We start from the raw sequence: 26,012 nt of genomic DNA, 5'->3' as shown, positions 1-26,012 counted from the left end.
AATATTCAAGTGCAAAAAATGCAAATGTATATACCTATGACTGTTAAGAAAATGTTAGAAAGCATTAAAATGTTCTGAGAATACTAAGGCACTAAATGCAGATAGTCCTTGAAATATGAATTACCTAAATTTTAGTGTTCAGATGTTCATATAGTTATTTTCTTAAAAAATATTCTTAATAAAATGATTAGCCATATTAATCTTCCCTGAAAGATAAGCGTTTTAAACAAGCATGTAACACATCCTATGAAAATAGTGTGATATATCCAGGTACAAAGGTGCTTTATCAAAAGGGTTATGTACTTGGATGTTTTTACTTTTAAACATATTTTGTTTCATCACAGCAATACCTCAGCCACAATAAGGCACATGGAAGCATGAAAAGTCATCATTAGACAATCTGACACAAAAGCTTCTGTATCAAATATTTAAAAGTTCTACATAACTACTGAGAGGTTAGAGTTTTAGCACTAAAAGCAGTCCTAAACGTATTCCCAAAGCTTATTTTGTAAGAATTGCTTTGAATGTACAAAAAAAAAGATCCACCTTGGAATATAGATGCAATCAGGTAGCCATAATATGAAAGAGTTCTGTATTTTGAACACTGAGACTTTACTCTTTGGTATAAGGCTCTGCAAAGTGACAACAACAGATCTAGATTCATTGCAAAATGGCAACTTAAAAATTTCTAACAACAGCGAATATGTAAGTACAGGTTGAGTCCCTCTTATCCAAAATGCTCAGAAACAGAAGTGTATTTCAGATTTCAGACTGTGGAATATTTGCATATATATATATATATAAAATGAGACCCAAGTCTAAACATAGAATTCACTTATGTTTCACATATACCTTATATACATAGCTAGAAGGTAATTTTATAGAATGTTTTTAATAATTTGGTACACAAAACAAAGTTTGTGTATATCAATCCACCAGAAAGCAAAGGTGTCAGGTGTAGAATTTTCTACTTGTGGTATCACGTTTGTGTTTTTATAAATTTTGTATTTTAGAGCATTTCAGATTTCAGATTTTCAGATTAGGGATGTTCAACCTATAATATCATCCACTCTGGCTCATGTATTGACCTTAATTTAAAAGTATTTTTCCACAAATGTCAGTTTAACAGTGGCCATTTGGCAGATACGGAATAAGTGATAAAGCAAATAAAAACGGCAAGAAAATCAAAGCATACTTCTGAGTTTTTAATAACTTTTGCTTGTGATGACCTTCTGTGCTCTGGAACTTCGGTTTTACATGAAATTAGAGCTAGAAAGAAAGAAAAACCTTTTGATTAGTATAATAAAAAAATACACAAACTAGAAAGGAGCAAATATAAAATACATCTAATGTATTACAGGATATCTACCTATTGACAAAGAAAAAAAAAAGGCCCAAAACACCAAACCATATTTTCTTGAGGACGAATTCTTCTAGAAGAGCTCTCAAAAAACTATTAGCTTGGCCCTCATTTTGCAAATAATAGCATGGTTCTCAAGTGGAACAGGGTGATCATTTTCACAAGGTAAATCTAAGGTGTTTTTCTACATGGAAAAAAATTGGAAATCTAAAATTCTAGTAGCATTGGATTAAGATGAAAGGATAAAAAGGATAAAGATCCCTTAGCTTTATAATCCAAAGCATGTTGAAAACCAGTAATCAATTATATTTTTACTATGTAGTTTATCTTTTGAAGTTCAATGCTTTAGTAAAACATAGCTATTATACTATCATATTTATTTTTAGACAAATAATTGCATGCCTACTATGTACCAGGCACTGGTCTAGGCTGTAGGGATGGATACATCAATGTACAAAATAAAGATCCCTGCCCTTGTACAGCTTACATTAAAAGAATTCATTCTTTTTTCCTCAAAGAAACTATAAAACTTATAAGGCCAGTGAAATCCACCCAAATCTGTGGATTTACTTCTCTACATTTAAAAAATTTAAAGTCACCATGAGCCAAGGTTATGTTTTCCTAAATATTCTAGAGTTGTTAATATTCTGAAAATGAAATGCTGGGTATGAAATCGATGTAGGGAGAAAATTAAGCCAGAAGAAAGGCTGCCCTGTGAGGGACACAGGAAGACATGGTATGGCTAACACAGAGGTAGCCAGAGCAAACCAAGGAAGGGACCCACACAGGCCCATTCTGAACAGAACAGGTCATGGTGAATTTCAGCAACAAATAGTTAAAACTGACAAAGACATTTTAAGTGGGAGAGAAAAATGAGGAGCACAAAATACAGAGGAAATTATCAAAAAGGAAAAAAAACTTATTTTCTAAAACTTTGGTAACTGATTTTAACACATACCCCAACCTACAAGCCTTGAGATTACCATCCAGGGCTATTCATGGCCGACCCTTGCACTGTGGCCCTCTCTACCTTTCTCTGCATCTTTACGTCCACCATTGGTTTCACAAGTTGTGACATCAAAGCACAGGAGTTCGAATCGATAGCCTGGTCCCCTTATTAAAATAAAAATTCTCACAAAATCAATATCAGTAGAATTTGTTTTTTAAAAAAGTGAGCCTAAGAATTAGGTTTTTTCTTTTTTTTTAAATAAAATGCTATATTTTATGTCAGCGGTTCTCAACCTGTGGGTCGCAACCCCTTTGTAACAATGAAAATACATCGTGGCATTAGGAAGGTTGAGAACCACTGTTTTATGTCTATGATTCCCCAACAAAGTGCACAGCTTCCATTGGAACAGGAATTTCAAAATAATTCACAGCAGGTCAGCAGTCATCAGCTGTGTACTAGGCCAGGGCTGAGCTACAAAGTAAGAACAGCCAATTTATTTCCCCAGCTAACTGACCCTTTTTACACTGCTGTGTATTTTCATTTTGTTCACTCGTTCATTCACTGTGGCAAATATTTACTGAACTTATAACCTGTGCAGGTGCTGCTTAGGGGCTAGGGAAGCTGCAGGGAATAGGGAACTGAGAGGGACAGGCCTCTGCTTTCCAGGAGGTGGCATGTAGGGGCAAGAGGCGGACCAGGAGCAAGAGAGCTGGGACAGCAGCACAAGAAGATCCAACAGGGCCAGGAGGCAGACTGGGACAGGGCTGGGGCCAGGTGGGTCGGGTGGCTGGAGACACTTACCTCTTACGGTCCTTGTCTTTCCTCAGGTTGCTACAGGCTGGCAGAAAGGACTGGCTCTGGAATATCTCAGAGGTAGCTTTCCTTTTAGAGAAAGCAACTATTTCTTCATCCAAACATCTTCTCTTCTCTTCAAGTTTCATTCTCTCTTCTTGGTGAACTCTTTTAAGGTGCTCGAATTTGGCCTGCAGCTGGAAACACAAGTGCAATGCCGGCTCCTGACACAGCGTGGCAGCACACGCGCAGCGACGCTCTCGGGCGGCGCGTCCTCCCCGTCCACACCATCTACAGTCCCCAAAGTTCAAGCTTCAAATCAAAGGTTTACATGTAAAGCCACCTCGGTTGCTTTAATTTTAAATGAGTTCCCATGCAAAAAATGCTTGAACCCAACAAAATGAAAACCACAGCTTCATGAAAAAAAAAATGGTTTTAAAATATTTGACCCTTTTCTTGAGTTTTTGTTTTCTCTTTACACTTTCCCTACCAAAGCCTCTTACATAAAGTTTCTCAAATCTGTGGTCAATAAAAATAAGAGACACAAAGTACAGAAGGAAAGAATCAAATGGAAAAATAAAAACCTGGCTCGGCGCTTGTGGCTCAACCGGCTAAGGCGCCAGCCACGTACACCTAAGGTGGCGGGTTCGAATCCCCAGCCCGGACCCGCCAAACAACAATGACGGCTGCAACCAAGAAATGGCCGGGCGTTGTGGCGGGCGCCTGTGGTCCCAGCTACTTGGGAGGCGGAGGCAGGGGACTCGCTTGAGCCCAGGAGTTGGAGGTTGCTGTGAGCTGTAATGCCACGGCACTCTACCCAGGGGGACAGCTTGAGGCTCTGTCTCAAAAAAAAAAAAAAGAAAAGAAAAATAAAAACCTATTTTCCAAATAAAGATAATATGTACCAAACAATTATTAAAAACTGTACTGGTGTACCTCACTAGACAGCAAGGGTCAGCTGTCAATGTACATAGAAGTGCACTGTATTTTTCCACAGTCATTCAACTTATTATAATCTAAAGAAATTCTAAATTCGGAGAAATCTTTATATAAAAACTCCCTGCAGTAGAATTTGCACTGAAATGGGAAAAACACCCTAAGTATCCAATAAAGATAAAGTTAAAAAATTAGTTTAAGCTAAATACATTCAATGCAGCTGTAGGAGACAGAATGTTCCACACAAAACATGCAGGTCTCCAGAGCTGCAGGCATTTAAGAAGCAGCAGAGGCAGAGAGCCTTGAGCCTTCCCTCCCTCTGCCTCGGCAAGACATGCTTTACAGAGATAAAAGGGGTCCTGCCCCTTCCCTGCTCTCCCCATGCCTGCGAGGGTAAAGGTTAACCACCATTAACCACCAAAGACAACTTTAACTTTAGACCCTTCAGGGCCTAGGATGGCACCAGAGGAATCTTCCCTTCACTAGCGTTTATCAGCTAGTTATTAATATTTCCCTTCCTCTGTGTTGCTACCCCTAGAGACTCAAAAATCTTTTTCCTTTGTCTTGTCACTGCTCTAAAAATTTTACTGCTCTTTGTCACGGTTGCTATATAAACTGGAATCCAAAGTCATCTCTTGAGAAACACTCTCTGTGCCTCCCATGTACGTGTGAAATGTTAATGTTAATAAATGTACATGTTAATAAACTTCTATTCAATCTAAGAACATGGCAAACACAGCGCACATCCCAACTAAGAATCTCTGGGAGTTGTTCTTGCCCTACACAGCCATTAAAATAAGTTTTGCAAAAGTTTGTAGCAGTACATCATGAGATTCCTTTCGTTAAGTGAAAAAAACAGAAGTAAAACAAATATCTAAAGGACACAATTCAGTAAAATTTCATTTCCTTGAGACTGAAAATCATCTTGGATGGACCCCCCCCCCCCACCATAGGAGGGGGAACAACGTCATTTTGGACATCAACCTGGAGGCAGGCAGGTTTTGTTCCCCAATTTAAGGAATGTCTTCTATGGATCATAGAAGGCATATTTTTCAAACCTCTGAAAACAAAAGATTAAAAAAGGAAAGCTTTAAGAAAATCAAGATAGAAAGGGAAGAAAAACATTCTTACCATGATTGATGCTTGGCATTGAATAAGCATTCAGTAAATATCAGTTATTGTTGTTAATACAAAAAAGAAGGATCTCTCCAACAGCTGCTGGTGATAGCTAAGACCTTGCCAGCACAGCCACAGCCATTACCAAAGCCCCACACACACATGCCAGAGGTTCTGTGTGAGTAGTACCCCAGCCCCCCCACTCCAGGGTCCCTTTGGAGCTATGTGTAAAGTCAGAAAAACAGCCTGCAAGATGGAGTCTGAGAAGCTGAGCTGAAGCAGTACATCTTAGTCCTCTCGGCCTTCACCACACACTGTCCATGATTATCTAGTTAAGATTTCACCATGATTTGGAAGGGTGTTTATCTCAGGAAACTCTAATGAAGTAGTCACACACAGACAATAGGTGTTGTGACTTTGGTGGAGTAAAGGGTACTTTGATGATACAATGTTTTCTCTGATGATTCTCTTACATATTTTGTTAAAGTAAAAATCACCTTTCTGTTGTTTAAACATTTTGCATTATTAGAATGGAGACCACTTTGATGTTACTTCCTATCAGATCAAGTTACAATTTTCTAGGTTGGTTTCCTTGTATTTCATCATATTGTAACTGAGGCAGAACAGAATTGAGAGGCTACTCTCTGTGTTCTCCAGCATTGCTGGCCTTCTGACAAATAAAGCTTGTTTGGACTTAAACCCCGACTCTGCATATTGGCTGAAAGAGCCTCAAGCTGTCACCCTGGGTAGAGTGCTGTGGCATCACAGCTCACAGCAACCTCCAACTCTTGGGCTCAAGTGATTCTCCTGCTTCCTCCTCCCAAGTAGCTGGGACTACAGGTGCCCGCCACAACGCTCGGCTATTTTTTGGCATCATTGTTGTTTGGCGGGCTGGGCTGGATTTGAACCTGCCAGCTCAGGTGTATGTGACTGGCACCTTAGCTGCTTGAGCCACAGGCACCATGCCTGTTTGAACTTTTTTAACAGAATTTTTTCATCATAATTAAATTATAAATAAATTAGTAGATTACTACTTTTACAAAACCATTTCCTGTAGGGTTCATTTAAATAGCCAGTACAAGTATACTTAAAATAATAAATTTGCAAAATTAAATCACAGATGACTCTTCAGGAACTCTCATATTATCCAGTTTCTTTATATTAACAATTCTGTCTTCTGTTACCAATTCCCTTTTGCAGCAAAATGATCTTCATTGGAAATGTAGCTGTTTATTTCAAAGTCGCTATTGCAATTAGCACTCAAAACTAAAACTGTTGCTTGAAGAACTAGAACCAAACATAAGATGACCAGACGTTCCGCTTTTGGCGGGACAGTTCCGATTTTTAACAATTTGTCCCGCATCCTGCAGCATTTTTAAAAAGTCCCAATTTTTGGAAAGAATGCATGACAAGCTAGGGAACAGCAGGAGAATGGGAAGGGAATATATGGTTTTCGGCTGCTGAAAAGGTTAATGTAACTTCATTTGGAAATGAAAAGGCTAATGTAAACTCCCTACTCCCCTCATGGGCAAGGTATCAGAAGGAGACTGGCTCCTTCCCTTGCTTCTAGGCAAGGACAATTAGCTCAGACGGAGCCAAACTGTCTGGAACAAACAAGTAGCCCCCCCAACCCAGAGTAAGGTGACCAGACATCCCGCTTTTGGTGGGACAGTCCTGATTTTTAACAATCTGTCCTGGGTCCTGTGGCGTTTTAAAAAAGCCCTGATTTTTGGAAAGAATGCACAACAAGCTAGGGAACACAGGAGAACAGGAAGGGAATACATGGTTTTCAGCTGCCATGTGGCTACTTTGCCAGGATATGCATTTTTATATTATTTTTGTTAATTTTATAATGTTAAACTTTAATAATAACAAATAATTGTTCAGAACTGATTATCGAGAACTGCTTATCAAAGTTTGCATTGTTGTCAGGCCCCGCCTCCCCCCACTGGTGTCCTGTTTTACCAATGTTAAAATCTGGTCACCTTAACCAAACAAAACTATGGAAGTTCACTGGTGATACTTCCCTGTGCCAGGGCTATCCCAAGGTCCTGGAGTCCATCCAACTGCATTCAGAAAGGCTGAGTTCAAATGCAAAGGAAAGTGCCTTCCTAGCTCTCAAGGCAAACAAATGCCCTTACAACTCTCAAAAAAGGGTTTATCAAGCCAAAGTGAAAACATTTATGGCTCACAGTGAAGATATTTAAAACAATTCTTGGTAACCTAGTCTAGTACAAGTCCTTGGTGAATCACTTCTAATGGAAGGTTTACTCCAAAGGACAAAATTATAATTTGATTTCAGATGATATTTTTTAAGTCTGTATTCAAAGACAACATGTTAGAATAACTACATTTTAATGACAAGTAGGCTACAAAAGCATCTCGACTAAATTCTTGGAATAAACCTCCCAAACTACTAAAATACCTAAAAAATAAATGGAAATCACATCAAACCAGCGTACTTGCCTCTCTCTCTGCTTCTTTCAATATGGCTTCTTTCTCTTTAACCCGCTGCACAAACATCTGCTTCATTTCCTCTTCCTTCCTCTGACGTTCACCATGGAATTCATGTCTTTTGGCTTCGTAAGTTTCTTGAAGACTAAAATAGGTATTTGTGTTATTCTTCTGTGAAAAAATGATCATAATAAACTTGCAAAAATATAGCAAGTCTTCACTTAGCATCCTGGTAGTTTCCCAAAGACTGCAACTTTAAGGGAAGGGCTGAAACCAGTCTTCTCAGTCAGGCTTCCCAGCTAGCCTTCCCAGCCAGCCTTCCCATTAGGTAACTGATATAAACAAGAATTAAGTTCCTGTCTGATCTTAGAAACATCACCACACTTCCAAATAAAGACCCAAAACACTTCTAATATTAAACATTAAAATAAATGTGAGCTTTACCTACATTTCAGAAAGATTAATAAAGTAAGATGATTATTTACCCAACTTTCAGTTGGGTAAATCAGTAAGGGATGGCAACTGCAGCAGTGGGGAGTTAAATCGGCGAATATTTACAAAGGAAAAATTGTAAGTACCTCCTACCACCATGTTTCAAAAACAAATGATAACCAATAAAATTGGCTTGCTGAGTGCTTTTGTACGGCATCATTTATTGGTGTACATCTGTCGTTTTATTGTATACTTAATGAGTTTTTATTTTACAATAATGTATATTCATTCATTTTCCAACCTGCTTATTCTAGTGCAGGGTCAAGAGTGGCTGGAGCATATCCCAGCAGATCAGGGTACAGTGCTGGAACCAGGTCTGGGCCAGGGGCCATCCCATCATAGGATGCGCTCACACAAACCCACACTCACACAGTGACAGTTTAGACACCCCAGTTCACCGAGAGTGCACACCTTTGGGATACGGAAAGAACCTGCAATACTGGAAGAAAACATGGGGAGAACATGCAGACTACACAGACAGTAGCCCCAGCTGGGAATCAATTCCTTTTGTCATCAACATTATAACAAAACAATATTGAACAAGAACGTTATCCAAGGACCTGTTCCATGTCTCATGTTAGGCCTTATATACGTAATGGGAACCCAAATATGAAATCTCCTGTAGCCTGAGATAAAAACCACAGTATTATATATAGCTAATACAGAATACTACAGTTTTGAAGTCTCTTTTTTTTTTCTTTTTTGAGACAGAGCCTCAAGCTATCCCCCTGGGTAGAGTGCCATGGCTTCACAGCTCACAGCAACCTCCAGTTCCTGGGCTCAAGCGAGTCTCCTGCCTCTGCCTGCCAAGTAGCTGGGACCACAGGTGCCTGCCACAACGCCCAGCTATTTTTTGGTTGCAGCCGTCATTGTTGTTTGGTGGGTCCAGGCTGGATTTGAACCCGCCACCTTAGGTGTATGTGGCTGGCGCCTTAGCCACCTGAGCCACAGGCGCCGAGCCTGAAGTCTCTATGGCTGTAACTCTTTCTCATTTCACCCCCAAATTCTTTCTCTTTCAATCTTTGTTAACTAGAATCATTGTATCTAGAAGTCTTAAGTCTTGAAGTCATCCTTGACTCTTCCCTTACCCTTACCTCAGTTGCTAGCCTGGGCAATACAGTGAGACTCTGTCTCCTATAGAAAAAATTTACAAGGCCATTTCAAGAAAAGATACTTGATTTCAAAAGGTGGTAAAGCAACTCTTAGACAATCTGGAGAGAATGGTTTATAGAGCTAGTATAGGCAGTCCCCAGGTTTGTTACAAGATACATTCTGTAGGTTTGCTCTTAAGTTGAATTTGTATGTAAGTTGGAACAGGTATATTTACCTATTACCTGTAATAGCCTCTGTTCATTAGTGCAGGTTGTGGGATGTTTGTAACTTGTATTACACGAATCTGTCATGTAAAACTAATGCAGCCATTGTTTATAAGATCATAAATTTATTAAATGAAAATGAAAACGTTTTCTTGCTATACTACTCTCTTCTGAGCATAAAAGTAGCTTGCTATCATGAATATTTAATGCCAGAAAATATTTTATGCCAAAATATTACTATAGTTGTAAATCTCACAAGCCAAGTTGAAAACCAAAGAGGAAGAAAAAAATTCTCAGATGCTCATGTCATCAAGGAAAGTCCTTATGCCCCTTCACTTGAGATCTGTTTGTGTTTCACGTACAGTTCTACAAAGCCTGGTGAATTTTTCCAAAGGTACTGTGAACTTCATAAAGTTAACTGTTTATCTCTTAAGAGCAGCAAGGACACAAATTTTACTGTGCCAAACCCTTAAGCAACTCTAAAATACTATAGAAATCTTTTCAGTTACAGGTCCCACACTTCACTGGCAGTGATTTGTACCGAAGTGTTAAAGGTGATTATGGAAAAGAGATTAGTTATGCTAGTCTGAAATTATTAAATATCGGGATTTAAAAGTTTTATAACAGCATGTTTCAAATGGTTTAAATAATTAATACAAAAATGTTAAGATAAGTTAATAAAAACTGTAAGAGTATAATGCCACTTACTTAAGTGGACCTCTTGATAAGCACCTGATCAGTGCTGGCAGTTTAGGGTACCAACTATGACTCAGCAGAAACATTCAGTCAGATGAAAATGGAAAAATAAACTGAAGGTCCAGGAAAGATGAGGGCTGGGAAGTGTGGAGAAATAAATGTCACCCTGACACATTCATGTAACTTTTTTTATTGCTATATCGATGTAAAGACAGGAAGAAGTGTTTGGGCTTTCTCTCCCATGACCTTGGCTACGGGACAAGATGAAGTTGTCTAGGCTTTCTTCCCATGGGAAAGCGCCATGTATTCCTAGGAAGCCATGACTGTGTATAGTGAGGTCATGCTTGTGTAACGTGTAACTGCTAATTGGCATGCTGCCACTTTTGTTCCCTTGGTACCAAGGTGCACCTTTCCCTTGCATGGCAGATTGTGGATCACAGATTGTGATGTGTAATTCAGTTTCCAGACTGCTAGGAATTAGGGCAGACCTCCCACGTAACTTAGCTCACCAGCCACCGATGATCTGAATAAAGCTTGTTATATCTGCCCTTCACACCAAGTTTCTCTCCTGCCTGGCCAAATTAGCACACTGGCATTATAACAAATATAAACTGAGAAACAGATTTTACACGCCAACCAAATTATAGTGACTACTAAATTAAGTGTGTAGCATTGCCCAGAAAACAGAATGTAACTTTGAGAAACTATAAAAAATAAAAGCTTCCTAATATATCAGGTATATTGAACTACAGAACGCTTATCAAATCATTTATTCATGAGAAAGCACCAGAAGAGACATTTTGCCTCAACTTGACACGAGAAGCTCAGGGTCAAGGAGCTTCTGCCCTAAAGGAGAATAGGCAGAAGGGATTTGGCCTGCAAGCACAGACCCAGCTCCCCGACTCTAGCTTATCTTTTGCAAGCAGCTTCCAGACAGCCACTGCTCCCCTCCAACTGAACCCTAAACTAAAGAATCTCCCTTTCTCATTTCCACTTTTCATCTGGTCAGTGAGCAGGTGCTTCTCAAACTGAAGAAATGCTCCATAAGAGAATGTGATGGGCAACCGACGCTTCCGGAATGCCCACCAGCTATGCATCTCCTCTTGTTCTGTTATCCTGCTTCCTCTTGGGAAGCTACCTCTTCCCCACGGAATGTAGTCTGCTGGGACAATTAGGTTCATGCCTGTTGCCAAACAAGAGATGGGCACATGACCTAAGTTGGGCCTATAGGACACCCCTTACCCAACCTATGAATTCTGAGCAGTGAATAAAGAAGGCTGGCAATGGTTTCAGTTCATTCAGTCCATTCCCAAAGCTGGAATGAAGCTGGTTTCTGCCCATTGGAAGCTTTTCCCTGTGCCTCTGTCCTTTTCAATTAAACACAGAGTGGCCTTCGTTGCTTTCAAGGAACCATAAAGACAGGGTGCCTCTGTCCCTGGAAGCACAGCAGCAGCTCCCTCTTTGTAGAAACCCTCTTCACTGGCTTCTGAGACACCACACTGCTGGCTCCCCTCCTACTCTTCCACCCTACCCTGCTCAATCTTTCTGCCCTGCTCCTCCAGCTGTCAAATGCTAGTGTGACTCCAGGCTACTGCTGAGGCACCTTTCTTTCCAGATATGCTTCTCACCCAGGGGAGTCTCCACCCTATTCCTACTTTCAAGTAACCATTTAAATGCCTATGACTCTCGTTTCCGTTTGGCCCAGCATTTCTCCTCTGAGATACCCATAAATGTAAGTGCCTAATTGACACTGTCACTTGAATGTGTCAGAGGAAACTCAGAGTCAACAGGTCCTGTGCCAAGCTTCCCATCTCCATCGTGCCTACCCCTGCAGCCTAACCGGAAAGCTGGTCCTCCTTTAGCAACCCCCATCTTGATGATGCAGTGACCATCCACCTAGCCATGAAAGGAGACCAGAGGTCTCCTGCGAGTGTCCTGCCTTTTAACCTGCTTATATCCAACAACTGCTAAATTCTTCCAAATTCACCTTCTAAATGTCTCTCAACTATGTCCAGCCCTCTTTATTCTCATTGTTATCACTTTAGTCCAAGAAATACTCTCCTGACTGTTTTCTCTTAAGGGGAGCCAAGAGGGAAGTTTAAAATGCAAAAATAATAATTGCTTCTAAATGACTCTGCCTTCCCCTTAGGACAATGACACCAAATCCTCCCCAGAGGCCCCTGCTCTCTCAATCTCAGGCCACTGCCCCAGCCCCATGGAGCCCAGCACGCTTCTCCTTCCAGTCCTACAGATGCCTGCACCCTTCTCTTCCTGGCCTCTGCTTCTGTCTTGCTCTGTGTCTCCCAGGTTACTGCAGTTCTCAATAGTCACTGCCTCAAAGGAGTCTTCCCTAATTTTCCCACCATGTACATGGCCTACTTCTCTAGCAGTGCACACTCCATAAGCTGTAGTTTACTGTTTAATTTGGGGGCTTCTCCTACAAGAATGTAAACTCCATCAGAGACAGTGTTAAACCCCTAGCACTTAGCCCAGAGACTTGTAAACAGGAAACATTTGCAACATACTTATGATTTTACCTAGTATTATGCACTGCTGACTTCCTCATGACTCTCCCAGCCTTAACTTGTCCCTAAGCTATGACTAGGCGCAGTGGCTCATGCCTGTAATCCTAGCACTCTTGGCAGGCCCAGGCAGGTAGACTGCCTGAGCTCAGGAATTTGAGACCAGTCTGAGTGAGAGTGAGATCCCATATCTAAAAATAGTCAGGTGTGTGGCAAGCACCTGTAGTCCCAGCTACTTGGGAGGCTGAGGCAAGATAATTGCTTAAGCCCAAGAGTTTGAGATTGCTGTGAGCTGTGACTTCATGGCATTCTACTGAGAGTGACATAGTGAGACTGTCTTTAAAAAAAAAAAAAACAACAACAACTAAACAACTTTCCCCTAAGCTCTAAATATATCTATGTAATAAGCTACCCAAACTCTTCATATAAATATTTAATAAGCAACTTAAATTTACTGTTTCCAAAACCTCTCAATTACCAAAACCACCCCTTCCCATCCTGCTCATATCAGTACCGATCACAAGCCATCCCATTTATCAGGTCAGAACAGTGACTCAAGGGATCCTAGAGTTCTCTTTCCTTTATATCCCATATCCAAACCAATCCATCAGAGAGTCCTACTGACTCTAACCTCAAATACATCCCCTAGACATGCTTTTCAGCCTCCATAACACCACCCTTGTCCATGTCTCCACCTTCTCAGACCTGCACCACTGAGGCAGCCTCCTAATGTGGTCTCACCAGCCCCACCCCTCCTCACAAGGGGCCAGAGCATCCTCCTCCCACCCCCACGCAGAAACTCTATAAAAACAAGGTCTTGTCTGACTCTACAGTGTTGGCATCCTCGGTGACCAGGAGTATGCCCAGCAGACGGAAGACAATTCCTGAATGACTGACAATTTTACAGTATAGATTTCCAGGCTCTATCTTTATAAATTCTGAACCTGCCTTTCTTAATATCTGTAGGTGGGGTGGCTGACACTGAATCCACCAGGCAACCCGGACCCCTCTCCTACAAGAGGCCTTTGGAGGCACCTCTCACCCAGGACTTTCATCTCCTCCCTGCAGAGACCTCTGACTTACCCTGAGACTTGGAAGAAATGAGAAGTGAAACCTCCTGTGGGCAACACTGGGGAAGTCAACTTGAGACGATTAATCTTCAGTGAAGATAATATAATGACAAAAAAAATCTTCATTTAACCAGAATGACTGGCCCACAACCAGAGCACAGTATGCCTGAATTTGGTGTGTATGTGTGCGAGGGTACATACAACTCATAATTTACTATGCTATCAAAACCTAAAACACTAATTAAATCCATAGATTAAAAAAGTTTAAAAATTTAACTTAATTTGGGGGCAGCACCTGTGGCTCTGTGGGGAGGGTGCCTGCCCCATATACCGAGGGAAGCAGGTTTGAACCTGGCCCCAGCCAAACGGCAACAAAAAAATAGCTGGGAGTTGTGGTGGGCACCTGTAGTCCCAGCTAGTCAGGAGGCTGAAGCAAGAGAATTGCTTAAGCCCAGGAGTCGGAGGTTGCTGTGAGCTATGATGTCACAGTACTCTAGAGGGCAATAAAGTAAGACTGTCTCTAAAAAAAAAAAAGAATTCAACTTAATTTGTGAGTAAGTCTTCCAAAAGATCGTAGGAAATAGCAGCACTGATTTGAGGCGCTTCCTCCTTTGTCTGTGTTTACTCTGCAGCAAGTGCTAACAGCCAGGGAAGATGTTGAAATGAAACAGTGCAATAGAAAAGGAATCCTCAGTCTCGGAGTTTAAAATAGCCTTTGCCTAAGGATCTCGCGCTTTTCTCCATGCAAAAACTGTTCTGGAATGCCACATCAAATCAGATTTACTGTAGTACATTAAGGAACAGTTTCAGGTACACGTGTCTTTATAAAAAACGAAGTCAGAGATCTAGCACCACATAAAATTACCAAGGAAATCTGTAATAACATTCAACACTCTTTATCATAGAGCAAGGTCTTCAGGTTCTACAGTTCTTATAACGGCACTATAACACTAGGAGAAACAATCTAATCTCTGCCTCTCTACAAGTACTCTCCATTCTTCCTTTACAAGGTTCACTCATTTCAAAACTCTCACAGGAGAAAAACCAACAGATCTTGTTTTAATTTACTTAATATGACTCCTGCTCCAACTATCTTTTCTTTCTTTTACAATTTCATCTATCTCATATAAATGCAAAATAAATCCAAACAATGACGTTTTTTCCTCCAGGCTCTCCCATCAACATGTACGGACACAGGGGACTTCTGCCATCTATTCTTCCTTCTATGTAACTCCTTCTGAGTCAGACAAGGGCTTAAAGTAAGGTGACCAGACATCCCGCTTTTGGCGGGGACAGTCCCGATTTTTAACAATTTGTCCCATGTCCCGCAGCATGCTTAAAAAGTCCTGATATTTGGAAAGAATGCACAACAAGTTAGGGCGGGACAAAAGGAAGGGAATATTCGGTTTTCAGCTGCTGAAAAGGTTAATGTAACTCCATTTGGGAATGAAGAGGTTAATCATTTGGAAATAAAAAGGCTAATGGAAACTCCCTACTCCCCTCCTGGGCAAGGTCGCCCAGGTGGACCAGCACCCTACTCTTTTGAGCCACAGGCGCCGCCCTATACATAATTTTTTAAAATGTATTTGTAAATTGTACTTATGTTGAAATTAAAAATATATATATTACAATACTATTTTTGTGTTCTTTGAAAATTTTTGTTGCTCCATATAGACCGAATTTTTAATTAAGAACCAACACCCTAGGCTCAGCGCCTATAGCTCAACCGGCTGAGGCGCCAGCCACGTACACCTAAGGTGGCTGGTTCGAATCCCCAGCCCGGACCCGCCAAACAACAATGATGGCTGCAACCAAAAAATGGCCGGGCGCTGTGGCGGGCGCCTGTGGTCCCAGCTACTTGGGAGGCGGAGGCAGGAGACTCGCTTGAGCCCAGGAGTTGGAGGTTGCTGTGAGCTGTAATGCCACGGCACTCTACCTAGGGGGACAGCTTGAGGCTCTGTCTCAAAAAAAAAAAAAAAAAAAGAACCAACACCCCCTCCACCCCCCCACCCCATCAATGGTGTCCAGCTTTATCAATGTTAAAATCTCATCACCTTAGCTTAAAGACCTTTTAAAAGCAAAAAGGTGTCAAGTGATGTGAGAAGCATGATGATTAGTCTTTAGCAAATGATTCTACTTCATGATTTAGGGAGATTTCTGAAAACCATATTCCCCCAAATCCGGGATATACAAAGCCACGCAGTGCTAATGCCCCCCGGCCTCACCTGATAGGCTTGTCGTCAGAGCCCATGTCTGTGAAGCCCATCTCCTCCAGTTTGCAGCGCCTGTAAAGCTCGTAGTGGCGAGTGTGGGTCTGCTCACGCAGGTCCTCCATGTTTGTGCAAATGAGCATCTCCCGCAGCTTTACAAAGTCACAGTGGTTCTCATTTTCCACTAGCCAGAAAAAAATAGGAGAAAAGCAACAATGGTTTTTATCTCCTGGTATACAATTAGTACTTATTGAATGAACAAATAAGTGAAAACACATGTGACTATAACAGTTAAATAACAAAATGATTATTTTACACAAGTAAGCAAGGAAGAAACTCTTGCATTTTATACACTGAATTATGGGAAACATTAATTAAAAGACCAAGAGATTTGCTTTAAATGTAGTAGCCAATGGATAAACGGGAAACAGCAGAGAAATGCAATTTATTATGTTAACTATATGCTCTTCCTATTTCATTAACACTTTGCTAGCAGTTTACAAACTATCCTCAGGACATTTCATATAGTGCTGAAAAAGAGTATGTAACATTACTTCACTGAAACTTCAAACTAGTAAATTCTGCAGCCTCAAGGATACCATCTGTGCATACTATAATTATCAAATTCATTTTAATTACATTTATGATCCTATGTTAGGCACTATTCAAATTTAGCAAACACACATTCGTGGTCCTCATCCTATGCTTATGGTGACCACAGAGCTATAAATAAATAGTCCTGAATACAATTAGTCCTAAGTACAATTACTACTTTTATATTTTTTATCCATTAAAAATGTTACATTTTCTCAATCTTTCTCATTAATTACAATATGTGTCAATTTTTAACATGGAACATTTGCAAACAAGTACTAATAGTGTCCATTCCCCATTAATTTGTATCACGAGTAAATGAATCAGATTCATTTAGATTCATTAGTAAGCTAATTACTTACTTCTCTATAATGCTAGACATAATCTAAATGTCAAGTAGACTTAGCTGACTAGGTTGCTTTGGAAATAGTTGGCAGTACTTTGATTAGTAAAAGTATATAAATGTATAGGATGGTTTATTGTGCCCTACAATGAAGTAGTAATTAGTTTCTGAATCATGTTTAAACACTACTTTTTACATTCAAATTTTGGTCAAAATGCCTCATCAGTGCTCCTCAGCTTCTGACAGTTGGGGAACTTGGAGAGGCCATCTCTAGTGGCACAATGACAGAGCGGGGAGACTCTGGCCCACAGACTCGAGCTAAAATAGTATCCAGCCAACTCCTCTGACAACCGAGTCATAACCCAAAATAATGCATCCTTGTGATCACTAGGTCACATATGTATTTCTAGTCACCATTCTTCTCATTTACCTTGTACAATACCCCAAGGGTACTGGCGAGCTTTGACCATCTTATTTCCGACTTTCACCTCATCCATACTCCCTACAACAGCAAACGGCAGTTGTCCCTAAAAAGGAACCACAGTATCAATCATATCTTCTCACGGCAATTTGATAACTTACTAGCAAAAAAAAAAACTTACACAATTATAATAGAGAATAATTTATTAAATAAAACTATACAAAATCAGCTAAGCAACTGATCATTTGATTTTAAGATTTGGCAGTAAATATATGCTAATTCGTTATTCTGCAAATGTCTTTTTTTCATGCTAATGCTAAACTAATGCTAATATAACAAAACGCAACAGCTAAGTTCAGGGACAAGGGTCTGTTTGAAGTTGAGGATTAATATAAGGAAAAAGTATACATTAAGAAGTGTACATACTGTACACTTCAATTATTAAGTATATTTAGTACTTAATAATTGACTTTATTTAGTTTCTTAATTGCACCTTTGTGAAAAATTATTCTAAGAAATCACAGAAATAAAATCAGATGTAAAAACAATTTAACACATAGGAATTAAGATCACTTAATTTACATTAGTCAGTTTTTACTGATTTAGATTAGGTAATATCTTGATATAAATGGGGTTTGAAATATCAGAAAAGGAAAAGGAAAGAAATGGAATGAACAGTTACTGAAAATCACTGTAAGACCCTTAACAAAGGCTATACCATTAATCCTCACAATAACCTCAATATAGGTAATTAACCTAATTTTACGGATATGTTAACAATGTCAGAAAGGTTTAATAACTTGAATAGAACGTATAGTTAAATTTGTCTGCCTTCAAGATGCTACAAAACACAACCAAGAAATGTGTTAACTTGAAGGAAGTAAAGAATTTAGTCATCTTCAATTATATTAAACCAAAAGTTATGTGAGCGTTTAGTATGTACATGTGACACTGTGAGAGAGAAAGAGCATAAACATTAACACCAGTCCAAAGACATCTTCAAGATTTTAAGATTCTAAAGCATCCCAAGGGAGGCTATAATGTCTTCTCTTGTTTTTAAAGACAGGATAGAAAGGCATCTTTCTAAGGCAAATAAGTATGGTTCCCCAAGAGGTATAAATATATCACTTATTTAAGTGAAAGCAGAGTAGAAGGAAATATGCTGAGAAATACATCCTCGTAATACTTTTTCCAACTCAATAAAACATTTCTCACACTGGACTTTCTGAACATTCACCTTGTTGAAGTCTTTTTGGAAGACACAAGTGGAAGTGTATTAGTATATTAGCAGCAACGTGACTCATAAGTTATGGTTTTATTTTCACATGCAAAACAATCAATATTCAACTAGCAGCTCACATTCATCGCAGCATTGATCCTAGCAACAGTGTCATCATCTGTGGGGAACTGGTAGATCTGGACCCCATTGCTGACCAGTTCACTCATGATCTTGATCTTAAACTTCTGTAATTCAGTTTTAGAAACTGCGTCTGCTTTGGCAATCACTGGTATAATGTTTACCTATGAAGAATAAAGAGAAATACAGTCTCCTAAGTAAGGATTTCTTTTTCAATCCTGCAGTTTTTTCACTCACAATCATTCTTTCTCTTACAAGAAATTTCCTTAGTCTAGGTCAGGGGTTGGCAAACTACAGTCTATCTCACTATCTGTTTTTATGAATGAAGACTTCCTAGAACACCGCCATGCCCATCATTTATGCAAGGTCTAGGGCAGCTTTCACACTGCAGCAGCAGGGATGAGGCATTGCCACAGAGGCCACAGGGCCTGTGAAGATTGATGTTTTCTGCCTGGCCCTTTGCAGACAAAATCTGCCAACCCCTGAGTAGGGTAATCCTTGGCGGTCACTATCTTCTTTATATGCCCCTTACACAGTCATTCCTACAGGTGCTGGCCTTACAGTAACAACTTTACAAATGTAGAACTCTTATACCATTAATCTTTCATTTGAATTTAGGTTTAAAAATCTCACATTTTCTTCTCTCTCCCTCAAAGTCTCTTATAATTCCATCACACACTTAATAAGTAAAATATAATAAACAGCATGCCGAAATTGTCACAAACCAATGGACAGGGGAAGGTCAGGGACATATTAAAATAAACTGTCCCTGGGCCAGGCACAGTGGCTCATGCCTGTAATCCTAGCCCTCTGGAAGGCTGAGGTGGGTAGATTGTCTGAGTTCAGGAGTTCAAGACCAGCCTGAGCCAGAGCGAGACCCTGTCTCTAAAAACAGCCAAGCATTATGGTGGGTGCTTGTAGTTCCAGCTACTTAGGAGGGTGAGGCAAGAGGATCACTTGAGCCCAAGAGTTTGAGGTTGCTGTGAGCTGTGATGGCACAGCAGTCAACTGACAGCGACAAAGTATGTTTCAAAAAAAACAAAAACAAAAACAACCACCCCTGACCCACCCCCATTGGTATGTGACTGTTAATTCACTAAGAATTTTCATTTGGGGTCAGTGCTTGTAGCTCAAGTGGCAAGGGCACCAGCCACATACACCAGAACTGGTGGGTTCAAACACAGCCTGGGACTGCCAAACAACAACAACTACAACCAAAAAATAGCTGGGCATTGTGGCAGGCGCCTGTAGTACCAGCTATGTGGGAAGCTGAGGCAAGAGAATCACTTAAGCCCAAGAGTTTGAGGTTGCTGTGAGCTGTGACACCAAGGGCAACAGCATGAGACTCTGTCTCAAAACAAAACAAAAAAAAGAGTGCCACTTAAAAAAAAATCACCCAGCACTAAGTGATTAGGGTAATTAATCCCTTGGCAAAACTAAGAACAAGTGAAGGGTTTCTGCCTCTTTTTTCAGCATTGATTCTGGCCCCACCTGGGCCCCTCAGTAAAGACTGCTAACAGATGGTGGCAGAGGAAGGAAGAAACTGTCCTAATGCAATCAATCCTGTGCTCATGATGCACAGGATCCACTTCCTTGGTATTATTTAAAGTCCTATCACTGACACATAGGAAGAGACCTGGGATCGTGAATAATGACTAATTTGTAAATCTAGTACTGCGAGATTAATGTCACTACAAAAGAATGATGTCTTCACAAACTTGGGATTGGTAGTGTTTTGATTTACTTTTTTGTTCGTTTGTTTCTAATGAAAAATCTCAGATTAATCAGTCACACATATTAAGAAGTGAGACCACAATATAATTTTCAGGATAAAAGTAAAAATTATAATTCCTATTCTATTCTTTTCTCTTCTCCAACTTCACATATTTCACATTGACTCAATATGTATATTGGATTTATCCGTCTTTCATATGTTCCAAAGGAGATATGGATTTTTCCAACTATCTATGAAGTTAATGGCAGAAAACTTTCAACAAGCACAAGTAAACAGCTTTCATTTTAAATTAGTCAAAGCACATAAACATTTTGGTGCCAAGTCCTTGGTTTCAATATACAGTAGAAGCTCCACAGTTGACCACCTCCCAAAATCAACCACTTCCTTAAGTTGACCTAATTTTCATAGACCAGACATGTACCACATGTATGTATGAGTACAGTGGGCCTAGTTCCTTATGTGGACCACCTCTGTATGTTGCCCAGTTTGTTACAGTCCCTTGGGTGGTCAACTTACAGAGGGTCTACATTGTTTGATTTAATCCTCACTAGGTAAAGATAATCATATCTTACTGGATGTCCCAAAAGTCGCCACATAGGAAAAATCGTAACGATGGATATCTTGGAACATGTTGGCCATGAGGAGGAGACAAGACTTTGTATGTATGTAGGGAGGTGGCCAACACGTAGAGAATATTTAATAAATATTTTACAAAATTTTGTGATGAATATTTTATAAGTAACGGCACCTTTAGCTACAATTCCCTCTCTTCCTCTATGTGTGGTGACTTCGGATGCTCTATATTTGCAAAACCCTCTATTTACATGGATAAATTTAATTAATTTTCATGTTTGCCCCTTAAAATGGGTCTTCTCTCTAGTTTTTACTTTGAAGTAAGAAATCTGAGGCTCAGAGGGCTAAAGAAACTTGCCCAAGATCAAAGATCAAAGAGCTAATAAGTGACAAAGCCTTTTTTTTTTAAACAGAGTCTCAAGCTGTCGCCTTGGGTAGAATGCCATGGTGTCCAGCTCACAGAAACCTCAAACTCCTGGGCTTAAGTGATTCTCTTGCCTCAGCCTCCCAAGTAGCTGGGACTACAGGCCCCCGCCACAATGCTCGGCTATTTTTTTGTTGCAGTTGTCATTGTTGTTTAGCTGGCCTGGGTTGGGCTTGAACCCACCAGCCTGGATTTATGTGGCTGGCGCCAGAACCACTATGCTACAGGTGCTGAGCCTTGTTTCTTTAACAAATATGAATTTCCATATAATCAAACTCAACTATGAAAATAACTGGCTAAACAGTTGGAATATGTGATTACATCTGATCAGAAGAACAGACAGTAAGCTCTACCCTAACCCTAACCCTACTCAAAAGCAAACCCATGCCAAAGCTTCCCTAGCAAGCTGTCAGGCGTTCCATACTGACTTCTACAGAGAAAGCAGTAGCATCCAGAATCCTCTTGCATTCTGAATCCTACCTGGTAAAATTAGTAACTTGAATTACAAAATCTGCCCTCTCTCACACCATTAGACATTATAGGAAAACTGGAGATTTTTTTTTTTTAAGTATAAGATAGTTAAGTAGTGTTTAACCATCTTTTTAAACAAATATAAAAATCTGAAGTGAGTTTACTTATGGTTTTTTTAATAGCTCTTTGAATTTTTATATAGCTCCTTCACTGAAAAATTCAAAATAGGTTTTCTTGATATGGTCCAAATTAAAACATATTTTAGTATATTTTAACATGTGATAAAACATAAGAACTTAGCATTTGTCAATGAAGGTCTTCCTCTTGCTTAATAGTGTCATAAAGTATAAGTATAATTATATAAAAAATGTAAAGAATATCCATTTTCTGGCATGCAATTTAATCACTAAAAAAAGAAACTAAAATTTTACATTAATGTTTCTTCTTTGCACGTCATCTCCCAAACTGAATTTCTCTGGAAAATAAGCTAAGATAGAAACTTAACCTATGTTTTAAAGATGCATAAAATCTACGTTACAATATATACACACATATTGTAAAGATATTTTAATAGTTTGAAATAAACATTAAGGTATCATTGGTTGATTCTTTTCCTAAACTCACCTTGCTGTCAAGGTTCTTCATGGTTAAGAGATCAAGTGTCTTCAGAGAGTGGCCAGTTGGTGAGATGAAGTAGAGGCACACGTGGATTCGAGAGTCATGGTAGCTATAGAGAGAGCGCTTGATCTTCAGTTCTTCCTGCAGATAGGCCTCAAACTGGGCATCTATGTAGTCAACTATTGGTTGGTAGCTGAAAGATAGTTAAATATATAATACAACATCTCTGTGCTACCTTAATAAGATATTTGTATAACTCCTAAAGTTTGAGGCCTGTATTTTCATCTATTAATGAAGTTACTGTCTATGCTTAATAGATAACTTTAGTGATATAACAATGCACAGAGCATGCATGCACTGAGGTAACATGTATACAACTTACAAAAGGGTCACTTTCCAATAATCCCCCTGTAAGTTGAAAATATTGTACACCAAAGATGCATTGAATACCCCGATAAACTCATTGTAAAGTCAAAAAATCATTAACCTGAACTACCACAAGTCCAGATGTTTTGCCACTTACAATGGAAGTTTATTGGGAGTTATGTCCTAAGAACCCATCATAAAGTTGAAAATCGTTAAGTTAAACTATCATAAGTTGAGTACCATCTGTGCTTTAAAACCATCAGGGCTCAGTGCCTGTGGCTCAAGTGGCTAAGGCGCCAGCCACATACACCCAAGGTGGCGGGTTTGAATCCAGCCTGGGCCCGCCAAACAACAATGACAGCTGCAACCAACAAATAGCCGGGCGTTGTGGTGGATGCCTGTGGTCCCAGCTACTTGGGACGCTGAGGCAAGAGACTCGCTTGAGCCCAGGAGTTGGAAGTTGCTGTGAGCTGTGATGCCACAGCTCTCTACCCAGGGGGACAGCTTGAGGCTCTGTCTCAAAAAAAAAAAAAAAAAAACCATCAGGACAACGTGTGCTTGAAATGGTAGGGAAGTTATGTTAATACTTTCCCACATTCATTCAGACTCTGGGATAGTTTCTGACAAAGGCTCTCACAATTGCCAATTAGATAACCAGTCTAATTTGTAACCAAACTAGTACATGGCAGATTATTTAACTGAGAAAGGCATGGCTACATGTATGAATAACTTAAAAGATATTTAAGCAAATTCCCTAAGTTCTTGCCTCTTAAATCAGGATTGTAAGGCATGAAAAGACTTAACATAGTAAAGATGAAAGGTGCACATCAGCTGAAAGTATCTAACTAGTAATGCTGACATGTTTTTATTTTCACTTAATTATAAACAAAGCCAATCTTATCCTTTGCTCACACTCCTCACTCAGATAACTCCTCCCTGGAAAGCCATCAACCTTCTTGCTATCTCAGTCTATTCATCCTTCAAAATGCAAATCAGATCACAGTGTATGTGCAGTACAGTGTGCTAATAATGTTTGAAGTTTATGTGAGCATTCCACTTTATTTTGATGTACGAAGTCACTGCCTATGCAATTTACCTTTCTACTCCTAATTATTGTCATCAAATAAGACTGGGTTTCCAAGCAAAAATAATAAAAAATATTTCCTATGTCAAATTCCCTGGATACTTTTGCAATTAATCTTTTTAGCCCTAAAACGGACAGCTTAAGCACCCAGTATCTGTGTATAGAATTGAATTCTTCTATTAAAGTTGCCTGATCCTTCTAGTCCTTGAGTATCATTACCTCTTTTAAACTTAGAAAATACCTTGTTCTCCCTATCCAAATGGTAAACAATGGAAGGACACAGAAAGTATGAACTAGCATAAACCCTTGAGCAATATATAAGCTCAATTCACTATTAAAATGAATCACTAAATAAGTGATCACTAAATAAATGATCACTAAATAAGTGATCCTCTACCACATAAATAGAATTAAAAACAAAAACCATATGATCATCTCCACAGACACAGAAAAATCATTTGACAAAACTCATCCTTTAATGATAAAACTCTCAACAAACTGGGCAAAGACAGGACATGCCTCAAAATAATAAAAGCCATATATGACAAACCCACAGCCAATTATCACACTGAACAGGGAAAAGTTGAAGGCATCCTCCCCTATGGTAAGAACTGGAACAAGACAAAGATACTCACTTTGACCACTTCTTTCCAATATAGAACTAGGAGTACTAGCCAGAGAAATCAGTAAGAGAAAAAGAGAAAAAAATTGGAAAAGAGGAAATAAAACTATCTCTGTTTACAGATAATATAACCTTATACATAGAAAACCCCAAGGACTCCTCCAAAAGACTCCTCTGTTTGATTAATTAGTCTCATGTTTACACAATCAATACATAAAAATCAGTAGCATTTCTACTAATAATAAGAATCAGCTCAAAACTAGATCAAGAACTCAATTCCATTTACAACTGCTACAAAAAAAAAATTACCTAGGAACATATTTAGCCAAGAAAGTTAAAGAGTTCTATGAGGAAAACTACAAAACACTGATGGAAGAAATTACAGATTATACAAACAAATGGAAAAATACCCCATACTCGTGGACTGGAAGATTCAGTATTGTTAAAACAACTACACTGCCCAAAGCAATCTACAGATTGAATGCAATCCCTATCAAAATACCAATGTTATTTTTCATAGAATTCGAAAAAATTCTAACATTCATATAGAACCAAAATAGAGCCCAACCATCACCAAAAGGAGTCCTAAGTAAAAAGAACAACCCTGGAGGCATCCATTATCCAATTTCAAACTGTACTACAAGGCTACAGTAACCAAAATAGTATGGTGCTGATATAATAACAGACACATAGGTTAATGGAATAGAGCAGAGAATCCAGAAATAAAACCAAATATCTACAATCAGCTGATCTTTGACAAAGCAGACAAAAATACACACTGAGGAAAGGATGCCCTGTTCAACAAATGATGCTGGGAAAGTTGGAAAGTCATATGCAGAAGAATGAAACTGGATCCCTGGCTCTCATCATTTACAAAAATTAACTCAAGATGGAATAAAGACTTTTAAATTTAAGACCTGAAATCACAAAAATTCCACAAGAAAAACCTAGGAAAAACTCTATTGGACATTGGCCTATGCACAGAACCTATTACTAAGACCCCAAATACAAATGCAACAAATAAACCAATGAAACTTAATTAAATTAATAATCTGCACAGCAAAAAAAATTATCAACAGAGTAAACAGACAACCTACAGAATGGCAGAAAATATTCATAAGCTATGCATATGACAAAGGACTAACATCCAGAATCTGCTATGAACTCAAACAATTCAACAAGCAAAAAAAAAAAAAAAACACCAAAAAGTGGGTAAACAATATGAACAGACATTTTTCAAAAGAAGACACACATACAAATGGCCAACAGATCAATGCCACTAATCACCAGAGAAATACCAATTAATACCACAATGAGATACCATCCTACTCAAGTTAGAACGGCCATTACTGTAAGTAAAAAAATAATAGATGTTAGTGAGGACACAAAGAGAAGTCAACACTGATATACCATTGGTGAGAATCTAAAGTACAGCCTCTATGGTAAACAGTAAGGAGATTTCTCTAAGAACTGAAAACAGGTGTACTATTT

The 26,012-nt window shown here is 39.2% G+C and overlaps 1 protein-coding gene across 2 annotated transcripts in view; it reads right to left on the bottom strand.

Moving 5' to 3' along the window:
- Window positions 1-1,184: 1,184 nt before the first annotated feature.
- Window positions 1,185-26,012, bottom strand: part of SEPT10 (septin 10) — a 61,758-nt gene continuing 36,930 nt past the window's right edge. For both annotated transcript variants that reach the window (XM_012807045.2, XM_023514962.1), the window contains exons 5-11: window positions 22,456-22,642; window positions 18,631-18,792; window positions 17,281-17,377; window positions 15,929-16,097; window positions 7,620-7,752; window positions 3,111-3,298; window positions 1,185-1,269 (exon numbers count right to left, since the gene is read on the bottom strand). In XM_012807045.2, coding sequence (XP_012662499.2) covers window positions 1,254-1,269; window positions 3,111-3,298; window positions 7,620-7,752; window positions 15,929-16,097; window positions 17,281-17,377; window positions 18,631-18,792; window positions 22,456-22,642 — 952 coding nt within the window. In that variant the 3' untranslated portion in view covers window positions 1,185-1,253. The remainder of the gene's footprint in view (window positions 1,270-3,110; window positions 3,299-7,619; window positions 7,753-15,928; window positions 16,098-17,280; window positions 17,378-18,630; window positions 18,793-22,455; window positions 22,643-26,012) is intronic.

The sequence above is a fragment of the Otolemur garnettii genome, unplaced genomic scaffold (genome assembly GCF_000181295.1).
Source record: "Otolemur garnettii isolate 467f Iridium unplaced genomic scaffold, OtoGar3 scaffold00062, whole genome shotgun sequence".
NCBI classification, from domain to species: Eukaryota; Metazoa; Chordata; class Mammalia; order Primates; family Galagidae; genus Otolemur; species Otolemur garnettii.
Note: the sequence above shows the minus strand (reverse complement) of the source record. Positions and strands in the feature narration are given on the sequence as shown.